Source organism: Heterocephalus glaber, unplaced genomic scaffold (genome assembly GCF_053883595.1).
Source record: "Heterocephalus glaber isolate CG9 unplaced genomic scaffold, H.glaber_assembly_v1.0 deba00001472, whole genome shotgun sequence".
Taxonomy (NCBI): domain Eukaryota; kingdom Metazoa; phylum Chordata; class Mammalia; order Rodentia; family Bathyergidae; genus Heterocephalus; species Heterocephalus glaber.
The window spans coordinates 22919510-22937859 of record NW_028258315.1 but is presented as its reverse complement, the minus strand read 5'-3'; the positions used below and the strand labels follow the sequence as shown (position 1 = coordinate 22937859).

Genomic DNA, 18350 nt, shown 5'->3' with positions numbered 1-18350 from the left:
TGCATTGTGGGTAATTGTGTTGAAGGTGAGAGAGCACAACACCCTGCTCCTCATGTGACCTGCAGCCCAAAGGACAGGGCTGAGGGTGACCAATGCTGTTTCTTCTAAGACTCTGCTGCTTCTCCCCAGGTCTTAAGCACTGCAGCACAGAGCACAACTCCAGCCTGATGGTGTCTGAGTCAGAGTTTGACAGTGACCAGGACACCATCTTCAGCCGAGAAAGGATGGAGCGAGAGGACACCCAGGGTTCCATGAATGGCCCTGTTGGGAATGGCACCTCCTTCAGCTACTGCTCAGAGGACAGATAATGGTGTGACACTGAGGCAGGGACACCCTCTGCGGTGGTTCACACGTGACCCTGACTCTCGGCAGCAGTTTGTTGCACCCTCCCACAGGGCGCGATGTGTGTCCCCACGGAGAACAAGACTGCTTTCTTGGAGTTTTCAAGATAAAAAGAAACAATATTGCCCTTTTAACTGGGATGCTCATTAATAGGAATAAAGGCTGGGTAAAACTTCTAAGGTGTATCTTACAAGAGTTTTGTAAATTTGTAGCTGCCACCCTTTCATGTTGCCACGTTAAAATAAAGGTAAACACCTGTTTTTCTGCGTAGAACCTTAGGGAAGGTGACTTCAACAAGGGTGTTGGGGCAGCTGATCACCCTTGGTAGCTGCAGTCGCCTTTAAGGACAGCGGGCCCCGCAAGGCTTCTCCAGCACGACCTGCTGCTGGACAGCTGATGTAACTTCCCGCCGGCGGTCTGAGCCCTCTGTGCTGAGCCTGATGCCTTTCCACACCTTTGCCACAGCCAACACTGGGTGTGCTTTCTTGAAACCTTTAGAGCTGAGGAAGAACTGAATTCTAGGGACAGGAGGCAACAGCAAGGGAGGCAGGGTTTCAGGACTTGGAGATTCAAAGTTGACTATAGCATTTAACATTCTTTCTTTTCATTCTCTAAGAAAAACAAACTAGGCCTCTCAGCTCCAGTCTCTATCAATGGCAGTAAAATGTATTAGTAATCTACTGAACGCGTATTAAGTATGGAATGTGCACTGCTCATTTGGACTGCCACGAATACAGGTAATGACTCTGCGACTGTGTGCCTGTTCTGAAGCTGGAAAATGGCCAGTCCTGATGGAAACGGGGTGGTCTTGATACTCTGGACTGCACGTACTTTCCAAAAGGGTGCTGGGTCAGAGGCACCTGCACTGCATATGTTTAAAAATATTTAAAAAGAAAACAAAAACAATAAAGAGACATTTATTAAAACAGCTTCTCGGGCTGGGGATTTAGTTCAGTGGTTCTGCTGCCTGCCTCGTAAGCACAAGGTCCCGAGTTTGATCCCTGGTACCAAAAAAAAAACAAAACAGCTTCTCGAATCTTATTATAAACATATGGAAAAAAATCAAACCATTTCTACCCACAAAGTAGCACCCCAGAGCATTTGACTGAAATTAATTGCAGTGGTGTGTGCCCATTAATCCCAGCACTCTAGGAAGCTGAGGCAGGAGAATTCACAAGTTTGAACCCAACCTGGGCAACTTAGTAACTTAATGGGATCTTGTCTCAAAGTGAAAAATAAAAAAGGGCTTGGAATGTACCTCAGTGCAAAGACCCTAGTTTCAATGCCCAGTACTACAAAAAAGAAAAAGTAGGGCCGGGAATTTAGATCAGTGGTTCCGCTGCCTGCCTCGCAAGCACAAGGACCAGAGTTTGATCCCTGGTACCAAAAAAAAAAACCCTGCCAAGCTGATCGGCTCCTGAAAGTCCCAGGCCCCATAGTCCTGAGGCAGTGGCCTTGGTAATGCCCAGGGGCATTCTTTGTGGGAAAAGTGGAAGGAGAGAGAACCAGTGTCCTGGCATCAGATTCAGCCACCCCTAAAGTGCATCCTGTTGCACATGCTTCATGACTTGCAAGGTCATACCCTACCTACAAGGTGGATCTGGGGATAGAATGCCACATCCTCCTCCACTGCACGGAGAACTCCCACCCCAAATGTTGGAGGGTAAAATCTCAGGACCTTCAGGGCCCCCTGAGAGTTCTGTTCTAGGATTTAGAGGAAGCTCTTTTAACATGGCCAAGAGCAAAAGACTCAGAGACCGAGCGCCTACCTGTGGCTCCTGTTAGCTCTCCACTGGGCACCCCCACCCCACCCCACTTCTCCCTCCTTTTCTCCTGGCCATCTCAGCCTGACCTTTCTGACCCTTCCACCACAGAGGAGTCTTGAATCTATGAGGGATTAAAAAATAAACAGCACAGTGGTGAGCAGAAAAAGGGTCCTTTTCATTATCCCACCCCTCACCAGAGGACGGGCTAGTGTGGCCACCTGGCAGTCTTTGTCTTGTGCTGCTTGTCATTAAGGGTCTTTAGGAGATGCAGCACCTGAGCTTTGGATAAACAGAGACAGAAGGGTCACTAGAGTATGGGGGAGTGTGTGTGTGTGTAGCGTTCACAGGCTGACAAACACTAATAGTTGCTAGTTTAGATTGGAAGAAAGAGGAGTTGAACCTACAGCATTAGCAGGCCACACATGTTTATAACTACAGAATCTCCTTAAGACGGTTTGTCACTCAACAGGCCAGGCCTGCCCCGCTGAAGGTGGGAGGAGGAGCTCCAGTCTTTCTGAGTGTGACCAAGCTATCATGGGCTCTAAGTCTTGGGTTTTGTTTTTTTTTTAAATGTGTCATTTTCCCCATGTATTGGCAAGGTATAACTGCTAATGTAACACTATTAAATATATATATATATATATACTAATCTACATAAAAGTGTCTGTATTTTATGCAATTTTTTTCCCCATTTAGTTATAAGCCAATTTTACTTAAAAAAATAATCTGTCAGCCACTCATGATCTGAATTCTGGTGATCTATTAAATTATGGTACACATACAAAGGCCATGAGACATTTCTTTTCTGCAATAAGGCAGGCAGTGACTGTTACTCATTAGTAGCTTTTTTGAGGTAAGCTAGTAAGTCTGCCCTTTCTCCCTTCTTATGCCAGTGAAGATCATTTTTGTTCCAGGGATGTACTTCTTGGGATTCTCCAAATATTCTATCAATGTATCCTCTTCCCAGGTGATGCCTTTGATCTTGCTGGCATCTGTGTAAGAGAATCCAACAACCTGACCTGTCTTCAGACCATGGAGATTTGGTCTTGTGCCTGCATCCCTTCTCCACAGTGTGGCACTGGGCACAGTTCTGTACAAAAATCTTGCCTTTCTCAACATTGCCCATTTTAAAGTCGCTCTTTCATCGTTACCACAAGGAAGGTTCTAGCTCAGAAGCCAGATGTCCTGCTCTCTCATAACGCTTTTTAAAAGAATAATTCTTTTTTATGCTTCCACATAGATGAGTCCCCTGAGTTTCGGTCAGAAACTGTCACCTGTAGCCTGTTCTCCCACTCCCTGGGAGCCAAAATGATCGAATAGAAATAAAATATTTTGTATTTTGTGAACTGTATGAAATGGAGATTTCTGTCCATTAAGTGAACACATCCACATTCTCTCTGCTTTCACCTCACACATTCACTGGGCTGCTCTTACAGCAAAGTTAAGAAGTTTTGACAGAACTGTCTACAAAATCTAAATGTTTACTATCTGGCTTTTCTAGAACTGTTTCTTCCCTGAAGTCTAGAGTCACTAACACAGGCCTTGGGGAGGAACTGCGAATGCTCAGCTCATGCTTCCTGCCCTCCGCAGGTCACTGCATAACAAGTCGGACGCCCCCTGCTGGAGAAGTCTGGCAGTGCAGTAGCGATAGTGGTGGCTGGGTGGTCAGACTAGGGGAGTGTGTACTTAAGACGTACCCTAACCCTGCTTTTATCACTAATAAAGCCAGCTTTAAAAAGTGTACTGAGGTATAATTCACTTACAGTAACTGCACACACCTAAAGTGTGTAATTTGATGTTTCGATGTGTGTGCACATCTGTGAACCCATCACCATAATCAAGCTCATGAACAGGTATCACCCCCAAAAATTTCCTCGTGACACTTGGAAACCTCTCCTTCCCCAGCACTCACTGGAGATCACCATGAATATTCTAGAGTTTCATATAAATAGACATACAGGACACACCACCCACTTTTGGAGCTTTCTCCCCTCAAGAAAATCGCACTTTCTATTTAAGTCAATCAGCAACATTGGTGAGGTCAGTGCATGTACACGTGCAGGTGCTGCTGATGGGAGCAGGGCTGTCGAAGTTGAGTGAAGTAATTACACAGCTCCGGGTTTGTTGTCTGTTAAGAATTCTGCATTAATTTTAGCAGAGACCAGAACTGTGCTTTTTGAAAGTAAATGAACCAGATCTTCACAGCAGGTCTCCGCAGTGGTGGGATTGGGGGGGTGAAATCTCTGAGATGGGGCCGAGTGGGAGGTAGTTCCGTCCCTGGAGACCTATCCTTGAAGGAGCCGTGGGGATGCAGGCTCTTCTCTCTTTCTGCTTCTCCGTGGCTGAGGTGGACAGCCTTCCTCCTCAGTGTGCTCCACCATGATACTGGAAGTCCCCGGCCCCTCAAACAACAGGGCCAAGTGACCATGGATGGAAACCGTGATGAAGATGAATCATTCCTCCTCCTAAGTTGATTATCTCTTGTCATAGCAATGGAAAGCTGATCAAATACACTTTCCATTACTGAAACTAAACTTTTAAACAAAGTTTCTCAGTGTTATGGGCTGAACTGTATTTCCTTGACATTTGTATGTTGAAATCCTAACCCTCCATATTCTGACTGAGATCATGTTTGGAAATCTCTTTGAGGAGGTAATGAAGCTAACAGGAGGCCATCAGGGTGGGCTCTAATCCAGTTTTTCTGGTGTCAGAAGAGATCTGGACCCACAGAGAGATACAGGGCCATGTGCACAGAGACCAGGTGAGGACAGTGATGAGGAGGGACCAGGGACGTGTGAGAGGTGATGAGCCTCTGTCCTGGACGGGCTGATCCATGCATGACAGTGATGGGCTGAGTCTGCCTGGAACTCTTGCTGTGTGAACCCCTGTGCTGCTCAGGAACTCTGCCAGCAAGAAGGCTGTCACCAAATGCACTCCTGCCACCACGCCAGAATCCTGAGCTGAAATAAACTTATTTTCTTTATAGCATAATCTGTCGTATTATTAGCAACCGAAAACAGACAATTTAAAAAATTCTCTTAGGCATAGGCCCCCAAAATGCACATTCCAGCTCCTACCCAGGGCAGTCCTCACATCCAAACCTGTCTAATGCCATCCAGTCAACACAAGTGATGGTCTGGTCAGGAGAAAACTCACACTAGACACTTTAACACAGAAGTAGGAAATTCCGCCAGTTCAGCTTTATTAATTACACACATGAAACTCTGCACTAGACACGGATACATACGATGTCAGAAACTGGAAAACTGAGTGATGTGCACACATTTAAAAGCAGCATGTTTATATGTCGCCCACTATTCCTATCCCCAGATTTCACCCAACAAGGTACAGCATGAAGTGTTCACAGCATAAGTTGTCATTCAAGTAAAATGCTATTTAAAATAGCTACATAAGGGCAATGAAAAACTGGGATTCACCCTCTAGAGGAAACAAGTCATGTGGTACAATTTCAAGTTCATAATGCTGGTTAATGAGAAAATAGGTCTTGTTACATTGTGCTTCTAACCCATTTCGTACTGAGTCTCTAGATAAAGACAGGCATGGGAAGACAGGACAGACTTAAAAACCCCTCAGATGGGCAGAGCCTCGGGCACAGATCAGCTCTGGAAAAGAGGACCCCTGTGTAGCCAGACGAAGGAAGCTTAAAAGTGGCTTCTGGGGCCACAGACTCTTGTTCTATGATCACGGCTGGGAGCTCCCGGCAGCATTGCCCCAAAGCGTCTTCTCCTCGGCAGGCGTTCAGTAGAAGAAAATAATGCCCAGGACATGTAAGAAGGTCCACTTTTCCCTCAGAGTCTAGATAAGGGACTGGCAAACTCCTTGACGGCGATGGACAGTGATACTTTAGGCTCATCATGGACAGACTATTCCATTTTGCCCATACCATGAGCCAACAGATGCGGCCATTTCATTTATGCACATTGAAATCTGAATTTCATGTGTTATGAAAAACTCTTCAGAATTCCCTTCCTCAACCATCTGAAAATATAAAATATGTCCTTGGCTCTTAGGTTGTACAAAAATAGTGGCAGGTCAGATTGGGCTGATGGGCTATAGTTTGCCAACCTCTGGTGTAATGGTCTTTTTCCTGTTCATGTTGTAAATTAATAAACGTCTAAGAAAAATCCCATGTATCATATATGGTTACCTTATTGAAAAATAACCAAAAAAACCCCCACTGAGCTGGGCCAGTGGCACATGTTTAATGGTCCCAGCTGCTTGGGAGGCTGAGTTGGAAGGATATCCAGCCTGCACCTGCCTCCAAAAATTAAATAGTGCTCTCTTTGGCAGCACATATACTAAAAACAATTAAATAAAAATAGTTCTCTTTCTTCCCACAACCCCAAACCATTTTACTAAACAATATCCTATTTCCTTTTCAAATTACCTTAATTTATCTTGGTGCTTCCAGGAACTGGACATAGGGCCCCAGGTACCACAGAGCCATATAAAATCGGTCAAAGATACAGCAGTGAGTCTCCGACCCTCAATTTATGTACCTAGTGAGCCAAATATGCAAGACAACCTAAAAATGTGCTATTTGGCTAAGGAAACCACCAGCTTACAAAGTTAAAAATGGCCAGGGATTTAGCTCAGTGGTTCTGTCACCTGCCTCCCAAGCACAAGGACCCGAGTTCAATCCCCAGTAGCAAAAACAAACAAAGTTAAAAATGTATCGGAGAACATTCCTCCACACGTCAGCATCAGTATTTGATTTCTAGAAAATAACATCAGAACATTTGTATTCTTAAAAGAGAGGGACACACACAAATCTTAAGCAATTTGATGTTAGCCCAAGCCACCTAACAACTTAACAACTATGGAGCAGAAATGACCTATCAGCTGTGGCCTGACTCTTGACAGGTCCGGGCAGTGTTGCCAGGAGGCAGAGTTCTGCTCCTTCTCCTTTGGGCCTTGGGGATATGCCACTCACCAGGTGAGTGGCAGCTGCAGGACTGGAAGTGTCCCTCTGTGCACAGGGGCTTTCGAGATTGTTACTTCTCCACACCGTCCCCAAGCCACTGCTCAGTGAGGGTGCTGAGTACAGGCTGGGGCTCAGGGACAGCTGTATCCAGGGCTATCTTCATTCACATCTTCCTCCCACCACCTGCAGTGCCCACAGGACATGATGCACAGAAAGGAGCGATGCAAAGGCTTCATCTCTGCCTGTTCAGCCAGGAACAGCCTGGGTGGACTCCTCAGTGATGGAGGCCTTTCTAGAAAAGCCTAGGATTTTCCTAATGGGAATTTTTCTTTCAGATTGAGAGCCAACACTGGCCACAGGGAGTTTGTGTGTGTGTTCTGAGTGATGAAATATAAATGCTCTGATTAGGTAACTGGTACCTGAAATTCAAGGCCACAAAGTGGACTGGAAATTGTGGGAATTATTTCTGCTTTTGAGATCACAGTGGCAAAGGTGCTCTGATCATTTGGAAGTGAAAGAGCAAGTGGTACTACCAGGACGGACAGCCCGACTCAGCTGCAGCAGATGGGCAGGTCTAAGAAGTGTCTTCTTAGCTAAGATACTGCCCCTGGCGGGTGTCCCTGCTGGCCACAGAAATGGCTCCAGAGGGTGGGGAATGGGAGGTGCTGAGCCTCACGATCCAGATCACAGAACCACTCAGGCGGAGCCAGGCTGAGAGACCACGTGCCCCCTGCTGTACTATCCTGCCTCTGGCAATCTGTGCTTTCAGCTGAAACTCATTTCCTACAGGAAACAGAAGGAAGTCCGAGCAGTGAATTTGGGACAGTGAAGAGTTGGTCCAGACACAGGGAGAAGCGCTCTGCATCCCACACAGCGGTGCGGGCTATTCTGGGCTACTTCAGAGGCTGCAAAAGGGTCAGTCCGGCCTCTGTCTCATACACGGTGTCCGTAGTGCTGAGCTGGCAGAAGGCCAGGAAGAGGCTGTTGCCCCCGTGACCCACTGTCTGTCACACCCCATGCCAGGGGCAGGGTGCAACACCTGGGCAGTGACCGAGCCTTTTCGATGGCCCCAATGGAGCCCACCTCTCACTGCCTTGCTCTGGGGTAAGCAGGTTGGGGTGGGCAGGTCACACTGGGGACCCAGGCTGGACCCAGGCCGGGGCTCACATATTGGCCCCACTTATGGAGTGGGAGGGATGATTTAAATCTGCTTAGGATCATGAGGACTGGCTGAGTTCTAAAATATTCGTAACTCCGGTTGCCTACTAGTTTATTTAAAAGAATGGATGGAATGTCCCCATTTATGTCAGTAAGCGCCCTTTCTTTTTCCTTAGGGAACTGAAGGATCCTATAGGCCTCCGTAGCACACGTACTTGACTTCTAAATACTCGTCAATGCCATACTTGGACCCCTCTCGCCCGAGGCCAGACTGCTTCACGCCCCCGAAAGGGCACTCCACCGAGGAGATCAGCCCTTCGTTGACACCCACCATGCCAACCTCCAGCTGCTCCGCCACTCTCCAGATCTGGGCTGGGTCTCGGGAGTAAAAGTAACCTGGGAAACAGAGGGAAGGAGGGATGTGACGTGTAGAGCCTTCCCTAGACATCCCGTCTGAAGCTGAGGACACCAGGGACAGCTCTTTGCCTGGTCACTTGGCCTGGACCCCTCCTGGCTCCTGGATGAGCCCACACTGGTCTTCTTCATGTCTGCATCTCCAGACCCTGGATGTCACCTCTGCTCTTGTGCCACCCCTGTGAGGGCTCTCACACTCTCCTGTCAGAATGCGACACCTCACTCCCAGCTCTGCTTCTCCTCCCTGCCCACCCTGAATGCCTGTTAGATTTCTCCACAATGTTTTTGCCCAAACCTTTTGGCAATTCCTGGTTATCTGTAGAATACAGCTGAATTCCTTGGTGGCTACTCGGACATTACCTAATGTTCCAATTAACAGTTACAGCTTTACCTTCCATCATTCCAATCACCCACTATCATCTCCAAGCTAGCCCACCCCTCTCCTCACCTAACATTTCTCTTCTGAGCTTTCTCGGTCCCCTCAGAATCTCTCTCCTCCGACTCTGCATGGTCAGAATCTCGCCCATTACTTACAACCTTGTGCAGGACATGGCTTCCTCCACCATCATCCCATGGACACGAGAGAAACCAGTCCTGGACTTGTTGTGGCAGAAACCCAGTACCCACATCTGACTCTGTGAGTAGGTAACGTGGGACAGGAGAACCACAGCATGCTTATTCCCTCCCTGGGTATAGCCAGTTCTTACATGTGGAGGGGAGGCTTCCATAGAGTGGGAACCTACCTCACCTGTGTCTTTACCTTCCTCCCTGCCACGTTCACGGTAGACATGGACACCGACATGCTCACTTTCTCAGGACTACTGAGAAAATGCTGTGCCACCTGACACCTGCAAATTGAAGGTCAGTAGCTCCTGCCCACACCACTCCCTCCCTGTCCTGCACTCTCTGCTGATGCCCATGGTCTAGGCTTTCAGAGGAGAGGCAAAACAGAAGCAAGGACACCTGGAATTTCTGGCCACTAAGCTCTTGAGCACACCAAACTTCTCCAACAATAACAGCAAGCCCCATTCTCTCTCTGCTGTCTCCAGCTCTGACCAGAGTCCTTCCCAAAGTGTCCCACAGGGCACAAGTCAAAAGAACACAGTCTTGCACAAATGCAGCCTTGCCTCTTGGAAAGCAACTCAGCATGCATGCTACTTCAGTTTCTTTCTGAGAACCCAGGGCAATGGGTCCGAAAGCATGGCTGGCATTTGCTGGAGAAAGTCGGCGTGACTGCTACCCAGTGGGGACAGGTACCTACCTGCTAACCCGACCTCAGCGGCATTGGCGACTGCGATAGCCTCCTCCTCTGTGTCGAACCTGGCAAAGTCACAACAGGTCATAAGCAAAACCTGCAGAGGGAAGAGTACAGAGACCCAGCTTTCGTTTCTTCTGATTTGTTTACCAAGTAATGGCAAGAAGTAAATCAGGGTTTTGCAAAGATATCCAAGGGTGCAGAGAGGAAGAGTACCAATTGCTGAAGGACTCAGCATTCCTGGCTTGGGTGTTCGGGACAGTCCCGGCCTCGGCTCTCCTGGGAGGATCGAGAGAGAGCAGGCCAGCATGCAGGCACTGGGCTGTATCTAGACTATCACATAGCCCTAAGGGACCACTGTTCCTGGTGCCCACCAAGAACCCATTAGAGTCGTAACTGCTCAGATGGCATCGGGTGTGCGCAGGGTAGAAGGGCCACAGACACATCACAGCTACACAGAAGCAAGCATAATGCAGTAGAGGAAACCCATTCAGAGTCAGAGGGCAAGGCCAGTCTATAACAGGCTCTGGCACTTACTCCTGCTGCACAGCGTCATGGTGCTTGGAGTCTGTTACTCTCTGAGAGGAAGGATTTATGCCAAAGCCCTCTGCAGCCTCTTGCAGAATTATAATTTTATTCCAGGAACAAGATCTGAGTGGTATTTTTCTGTCATTCCAGAATTATAACTGTGGCATGAAGTTCTAAGCATCCCAACTTTTAAATATAGACACCCACCAGCAAGGGGAGCCAGCTGTCTCTGCAGAGCGTGCTCAGAACGTTTAACCAGCCTGCAGCCTGACACCAGGCAGCAAAGCCTGAATCTACACCCACATCACCTCCAAAGCCTGCATTCCTAGCCACTGCATCCTTCCAGTTACCCAAGAAAACATCTGGGTCATGTTCTAGGAAAAACATTTCTATTAAAATGGAGATGAATGTTCTTCAAGTGGTGTATTTCTGTAGTGGTGGGATAATATATAAACTCCACAAGCAAAATGGTACCAAGGCTAGCAAAGTGCATGATAAGAATGATTTCTGACCCTGGGCAAGAGGCAGCCTTAGCCATCTCCCTCTGTGAACTCAGTGCTGGAGATACCAGAGGGGAGAAAAGGAGAATCCTGACTTGAAAAAGCTCCATTGGCAATGAACACCAAATGCCAGACACTTTTGCAGGCCAGGAAGGGGGCTGAGTCCTGGAGGGAGGTGATGGCCACCTATGGAGCCATGGCAGGGAGGGGCAGCCTACCATCACAGCCCTGAATTTTGAGTGATCCTGGCCACAGTCCTGGACCCTGGATCTGTGCTAAGTGCTAGGGGGCAGCACAGGGAGCCAGGCAGTGCCCACACCGGGTGGCACACCAGCCATGCACAATAAGCATGGGGGGGGGGGCCAGGGCAGCAGCCTTTTGCTCCAGCCTATTGCAATAGAGATATCTGCAAAACACCCAGGAGGAAGAGGATACTTGGAGGGGTGGGAGGGGTAAAACAAGATTTTAGTGCTACAGCCTCCCAACCCCACGCTGAGACTCAGCCCTTTGCCCCTCAAACACATCAGAAGCTGGAACTGGGGGTCTACACTTTTCTCACAGCCCCATGGTGGATATCAAGGACGCACACAGTTCAGAGGCTAAAGATGAATTCAAAGGAGAAATCAGGAGACAGTCGAGGAGCTCTAAGATTAAAAAACAATAACAAACTGTACAGTCTCTACCACACCAGGCAGAGACTGTGGAACAGAATAAAAATGTAGGAAAAGGGATAAATGGCCACAGCAGGGTAAGGGGAAAAATGAAGCAGGAAGAAGCAGTTGTAGGGAAGAAATGATTATAAAGATCAATATGCAAAAATAATTGGGACAAAAAAATTGGGGAGTGGGTTGTCTAGCTGAAGAATTAAGACACGGAAAGTCAAATATCATGCAGTTTCTCTTCTCTTATATGAGAAACCCAAAATATAAAGGCAGGCTTTCTGGAGAAGAGGAAGGGGTCAGGGAAAGGGGTGGAGGGAGGAGGGTGGAGAGAAAGGGGATAGAAAATGACCAGGATATGCATTATATGTGCCAATTCCCCCAAATGAATGTGGATATCATTATTGGAAACATACCAATAAAAAAGAGACAAAAACATAATCCAGCAGACGGAGGGGAAAGACTGTCAGAAGACACCAGGAATGGATGAAGGGATGGAAAGAGCAGGTAAGGGAAGAGGAGGCCAGGAGTAGAACTGTCACTGTAACAATCCTTTCAGGGACTGCAAAAGGATACACGGAGTGGGAGAAACCATTGTGAGAAATAATGATCACAAATTTCCCACTTTAGTTATTAAAAGAAAGACATTAGGACCTCGGACTGACAGAGCCCTTGGATGAGCTGTACCAGAGCCACTGCAGGAAGAGGTAAGAATGTCAAAGTGAGTTCTAAAAGTTTCCAAAGATTAAAAAAAAAACAAAGCCATAAATTGAACCCTGCCCTTCGGTGGGCTGAGCCCCATAACAGCACAAGAATCTCTGTTCTGTCTCCCTCTTCCCAGTGGTCGGAGGATCTTACTTGATAACCGGTGCCAGTGGCCCGAATGTCTCTTCACGAGAGCAAAGCATGTCCCTGGTGACGTTGCTGAGCAGGGTGGGCTCAAAGAAGTTTCTTCCATACGGGTGCCGCTTCCCGCCTGTCACCACGGTGGCCCCCTTAGAGACCGCATCGCTCACCTGCTTCTCCACCTGTGTGGTGAGGAAAAGAAGAGCATTTGAGAAGGCTGGCTGAGGGGACTCCAATGGCGCAGTCTCTTAGAAGGTTTACACTGCAGGAAACTAACTGGTCTTCTTTCGATTCCCTGGAGTTGGCTTTCCTTGCACCCTAGGGTGAGGCCCAGACTCTTGGGTCCCATGTTGTACTCTTTCTTTTTTTTTTTTATTAAATTCTTTTATTGGTACATTGTAGGTATACAACACAATTACATTTCTCATTGGGAATTGTCCCTTTACATAATGCATCTTGGTTCTTATTTTTCCCCCATTCCTAGCCCTCCCTTCACCCCCTCCACCCTTCCCTATTTACAAAGACTTTATTTCCATTTTTTCCATTTCGCATCATTTTTCCTTTCCCTTCTTTCCTTTCCCCTGCCCCTCCCACTACCCCTACCCCTTTGGACCTTTTCTTCCTATTTTACATTGTCGATTATTCATTCTAATCATTGGTACATTTTAGGTATACAATATAATGACATTCATCATTGGAAATTTGCACCTTTACATAGTCTCTCTTGGTTCTTATTTTTCACCCTTGCCCAGCCCTCCCTTCAACTCCTCCATTCCTCCCTATTTACAAAGATTTTGTTCCTGTTTTTCCATTTTCTCATATTAATGCCATTCCCTTCTATCCTTTCCCCAAGCCCTCCCACTTCTTTCCCCTTTGCCCCTTTTCTTCCTATTTCACATTACCTATTATACATTTAGTCCTTATTTACACTTTCAGTTTCTCACACCAGAGAAACTATTTGGTATTTATACATGTGTGTCCTATTTATTTCATTTAAGAGTATCGCCTCAATGTGCATCCACTTAGCTATAAATGTCTCTAATTTCTCATTTTTTATAGCTGAGTGGTACTCCATTTTATAAAAAAAACCCCACATTTTCTTTATCCAGTCTCCCAGTTGATGGGCATTTGGGCTGTTTCCGAGTTTTAGCTATTACAAACTGTGCTGCTATGAACATGGGTGCACATATATCACTGTGGTATGATCCTTTTACTTCTTTGGGGAAGATCCCCAGCAGTGGAATAGCGGGGTCAAATGGGACTTCCAGTCCTAGTTCTTTGAGGTATCTCCATACTGATTTCCACAGTGGTTGCACCAGTCTACACTCCCACCAGCAGTGGAGCAGGGTTCCTCTTTCCCCACAGCCCCACCAGCATTTGTTATTGGTTGATTTCATGATAGCGGCCATTCTTTCTGTAGTGAAGTGGAATCTCAGCATTGTTTTCATTTGCATCTCTCGAATGACCAGTGATGTTGAACATTTTTTCATGTATTTATTTGCTATTTCTACTTCTTTGTCTGAGAAATGTCTGTTCATTTCAGATGCCCATTTTCGGATTGGGTCTTTAAATTTGGGAGATCTGATCTTTTTAAGTTCTTTATAGGTTCGAGATAGTAGACCTTTGTCTGAGGAAGAGCAGGTGAAGATTTTTTCCCACATTGTGGGTTGTCTCTTCACACTGCTGGTGGTTTCTCTTGCTGTGCAGAAGCCTTTTAAGAAGAAGAGATCCCACTTGTTGATTGTGCTAGTTCACGGGCAACTGAGGTTTTGTTCATAAAATCTTTTCCTACACCGATGTCTTCAAGGGTTCTACCTAACCTCTGTTCCAACTGGTTCAGAGTTTCTATTTTAATATTTAGATCTTTAATCCATTTTGATTTTAGTTTAGTGCATGGTGAGAGATATAGGTCTAGTTTTAATCTTTGGAAGGTTGAAGCCCAATTTTTCCAGCACCATTTATTAAAGAGGCTATCTTTCCTCCAGTGAGGGTGTTTGGCTCCTTTATCGAAGATGAGATGGCTGAGTGTTTCTGGCGTTGTTTCTGCATCTTCTAATCTGTTCCACTGGTCCTCAGGTCTGTTTCTTTGCCAGTACCATGCTGTCTTTATCACAGTAGCTTTGTAGTAGAGTTGCAGGTTGGGGATTGTGATACCCTCTGCCATGTCTCTGTTACCTAGAATTGCTTTTGCTATTCTGGGTCTCTTCTTGTTCCAAATGAATTTTTGGATTGTTTTCTCAAGGTCTATGAAGTATGTTGCTGGGATCCCAACTGGAATTGCATTAAATCTATATAGCAGTTTTGGAAGTATGGACATTTTCACTATATTAATCCTTCCTACCCAGGAGCAGGGGATGTCTGTCCATTTTCTGATATCATCTTCAATCTCTCTTTTCAGAGTGCCATAGTTTTCAGAGAAGAGGTCTTTGATTTCTTTCGTTAGGTTGATTCCTAGGTATTTCAGTTTTTTGGATGCTATTGTGAAAGGAATTATTTGCCCTATTTCTCTCTCAGTGAGTCTGTCATTGGTGTAGAGGAAAGCTATTGATTTTGTGTGTTGACCTTGTAACCAGCTACTTGACTGAATTTGGTTATTAAGTCTAGATGACTTTTGGTGGAGTTCTTGGGGTCTTCTATATAGAGTATCATGTCATCTGCAAATAATGACAATTTGACTTCTTCATTACCTATCTTTATTCCTTTTATTTCTTTCTCTTGTCTAATTGCCGTGGCTAATGTTTCCAGAACTATATTGAACAAGAGTGGTGATAGTGGACATCCTTGTCTTGTTCCTGATTTTACTGTGAAGGATTTCAGTTTTTGACCATTTAGTATGATATTGGCTGTTGGTTTTTCATAGATGGCTTCTATCAGTTTGAGGTAGAGACCATCTATTTCAATTTTTTGTAGGGTTTTTATCATAAATGCATGTTGGATTTTGTCAAATGCTTTTTCTGCGTCTATGGAGATAATCATATGGTTTTTGCCCTTGGCTCTATTGATATAGTGTATTACATTAATTGATTTTCGTATATTGAACCATCCCTGCATCCCTGGGATGAATCCCACTTGATCAGGGTGTATGATCTTCTTGATGATCTTCTGCATTGTTTGCCAGTATCTTATTAAGGATTTTTGCATCTATGTTCATGAGTGAGATTGGCCTATAGTTTTCTTTTTCAGTTGGGTCTTTCTCTGCTTTGGGGATCAAAGTGATGCTTGCTTCCAGGAATGAATTTCGGAGTATTGCTTCCCTTTTAATTTCATTGAAGAGGTTAAACAGTAGTGGCAGCAGTTTCTCTCTAAATGTCTTGTAGAATTCAGCAGTGAAGCAATCAGGGCCTGGGCTTTTCTTAGTTGATAAGATTTTTATTACATTTTCAATTTCATTGGTTGATATTGGGTTGTTCAGAATTTTTAGGTCTTCTTCGTTTAACTTTGGTAATTCATATGTGTCTAGGAATCTGTCCATTTCTTCTGTGTTTTCCATCTTATTGGTGTATAGGTTCTGGAAGTAGGTATTGATGATCCTCTGGATTTCTGCTGGGTCTGTTGTCATTTCATCCTTTTCATTCCTAATTGCATGGATTTGGGCCTTTTCTTTCCTTTTTCTGACAAGGTTGGCCAAAGGTTTGTCAATTTTGTTGATTCTTTTGAAGAACCAACTCTTGGCTTCATTGATTTTTTTTGTATCGTTCTCTTAGTCTCTATTGCATTGATTTCTCCTCTGATCTTTATAATTTCCTCCCTTGTACGAGCTCTGGGGTTGTCCTGCTCTTCTTTTTCTAGAAGCTTGAGGTTCAGCATCAGGTTGTTTAATTGGGCTCTCTCTGTTTTCCTAATATGCATATTCACTGCTATGAATTTCCCTCATAAGACTGCTTTCATTGTGTCCCATAGATTCCGATATGTTGTATTGTCATTGTCATTTAATTGAAGGAACTGTCTGATTTCTTCTTTAATTTCCTCTGTGACCCATTGGTTATTCAGAAGTGTGTTGTTCAATTTCCACATGTTTATGAAATTTTTTGAGTTTCTTTTGCTATGGATCTCCAATTTCATCGCACTATGGTCTGATAATACACAGGGGATAACTTCAACTCCTTTCCACTTATTTAAACATGTTCTATGTGTGAGTATGTGGTCGCTTTTGGAGAATGACCCATGTGCAGCTGAGAAGAATGTGTATTCTGATTTTGTGGGGTGGAAGACTCTGTAAACATCTGTTAAGTTCATTTGTTCAAGAGTTCAATTGAGTTCTAGTATTTCATTACTTATTTTTAGTCTAGTTGATCTATTTTTGACAGTGGGGTGTTAAGGTCCCCCACTACAATTGTATTAGTGCATATATGACTTTTTATGTCTGTTAGTATTTGTTTTATATAGTTGGGCACACTAGTGTTTGGTGCATAGATATTTACGATTGTCATCTCTTCCTCTTGGATTCTTCCCTTTACAAGGATGTAGTGTCCTTCTTCGTCTCTCTTAATCAGTGTTGCTTTGAAATCTACTTGATTGGCAAAGAGGATAGCTACTCCTGCTTTTTTTCGGGTTCCTGTCACATGGAGTACTGTTTTCCACCCTTTAACTTTCAGTCTATGAGTTTCCTTTTGAATTAAGTGTGTTTCTTGTATGCAGCATATTGTTGGATTTTGCTTCTTGACCCATTCTGCCAGTCTATTTCTTTTGATTGGTGAATTGAGACCATTAATATTGATGGTTATAACTGAAATGTATTGACTTGTCATTGCCATGACCTTTTCTTTTTGTAGGGTTCTCTCCCTTTACATTTAATTTCTTGTCATGCCAGATGGGTTCACTCTGCTTTGCTTCCTGTGGTTGTGATCCTCAATATCTGTTCCTAGGCTATTGTGTAAAATTCTTTGGAGTGCTGGTTTGGTATTCACAAAGTTCCTAAGGTGCTCTTTGTCATGAAAGTATCTTATTTCTCCATCAATTTTGAAATATAGTTTTGCAGGGTCCATCAATCTGGGTTGGAGGCTGTTTTCTTTTAGGGCTTGGAATATGTCACTCCAAGCTCTTCTTGCCTTGATGGTTTGTATTGAGAAGTCTGCTGTGATTCTGATGGGCTTTCCTTTGTATGTGATTTGTTTCTTTTCTCTAACTGCTTGTAAAACTTTGTTCTTCTGTTGTGTTTCTGGAATCTTAACAATTATATGCCTATGTTTAGATTTTTTTTGATCAAAGCTATTTGGAGTCCTATATGCCTCACTTATCTGTATGTCAAGCTCTTTTCCCCTGCTTGGGAAGTTTTCTGCCATTATTTCTGTGAAGAGATCTTTTATGTCATCTCCACACTCTCCTATTTCTTCATTGAGCCCAATCAGTCTTGTGTTATTCTTCTTTGCATCATCTAGCAGCTGCTGGATTGATTTCTCATATTCCCTTATAATTTTGAAGCAATTTTTCTTTTCCTGGTCACTAATTGCAATCTTATCTTCTATATCTGAAATTCTGTCTTCACATTGGCTCATTCTGCTGTGTAGACTTTCAATGGAGTTTTTCATGTCCTGGAAATCTATTTGCAGCTGTTTTATGGATTCCATTTGTTTCTTATGTTGGAATTCCATCATGTCCCTGAGCTCCTCTCTAGATTTATTAATCATGTCTTGCACTAGGGGCACAATTTCTCCTGTTATCTGAGGAATTATTTCTGATTTCATTTTTTCCAGATCCCCTTTTGTTGCCAGTTCAGTGGGTCCAGGTGGTTGACTATCAGAGTGTTCCATTTCATTTCCCTTTGGGGTTGCTGTAGGTGATCTGGAAGTCTGGTTTTGAGACTTATTTATGTATTTTCTCATTTCAACTGGGGCGGGGGGCTGTTATTGCCTGCACGGATTACCTCCTCTGAGCTGGGAGAGGTGGGACAGGGGCTGGGAGTAGCGGTAGGGATGGTGGCCCAAAAGCCCTTTCCTG

The 18350-nt window shown here is 44.9% G+C and overlaps 2 protein-coding genes and 1 pseudogene across 10 annotated transcripts in view; 1 reads left to right on the top strand and 2 right to left on the bottom strand.

Annotated features, from left to right (window-relative positions):
- Kiaa0319 (KIAA0319 ortholog) overlaps window positions 1-10821 on the top strand; it is a 95591-nt gene extending 84770 nt beyond the window's left edge. For 5 of the 7 annotated variants that reach the window (XM_087181226.1, XM_004847602.3, XM_021260559.2 and 2 more), the window contains one exon: window positions 130-521. In XM_087181226.1, coding sequence (XP_087037352.1) covers window positions 130-308 — 179 coding nt within the window. In that variant the 3' untranslated portion in view covers window positions 309-521. Of the gene's footprint in view, window positions 1-129; window positions 9487-10558 lie in introns of those variants that run through there. The other 2 variants (XR_015439111.1, XR_015439110.1) reach the window with 2 other exon arrangements.
- Window positions 2852-3234, bottom strand: LOC110349757 (cytochrome c pseudogene; annotated as a pseudogene).
- Window positions 5287-18350, bottom strand: part of Aldh5a1 (aldehyde dehydrogenase 5 family member A1) — a 36093-nt gene continuing 23029 nt past the window's right edge. The window contains exons 8-10 of one of the 3 annotated variants that reach the window (XM_004847604.4): window positions 12426-12595; window positions 9887-9945; window positions 5287-8607 (exon numbers count right to left, since the gene is read on the bottom strand). In XM_004847604.4, coding sequence (XP_004847661.2) covers window positions 8402-8607; window positions 9887-9945; window positions 12426-12595 — 435 coding nt within the window. In that variant the 3' untranslated portion in view covers window positions 5287-8401. Of the gene's footprint in view, window positions 8608-9311; window positions 9474-9886; window positions 9978-12425; window positions 12596-18350 lie in introns of those variants that run through there. The other 2 variants (XR_002395968.2, XM_013073261.3) reach the window with 2 other exon arrangements.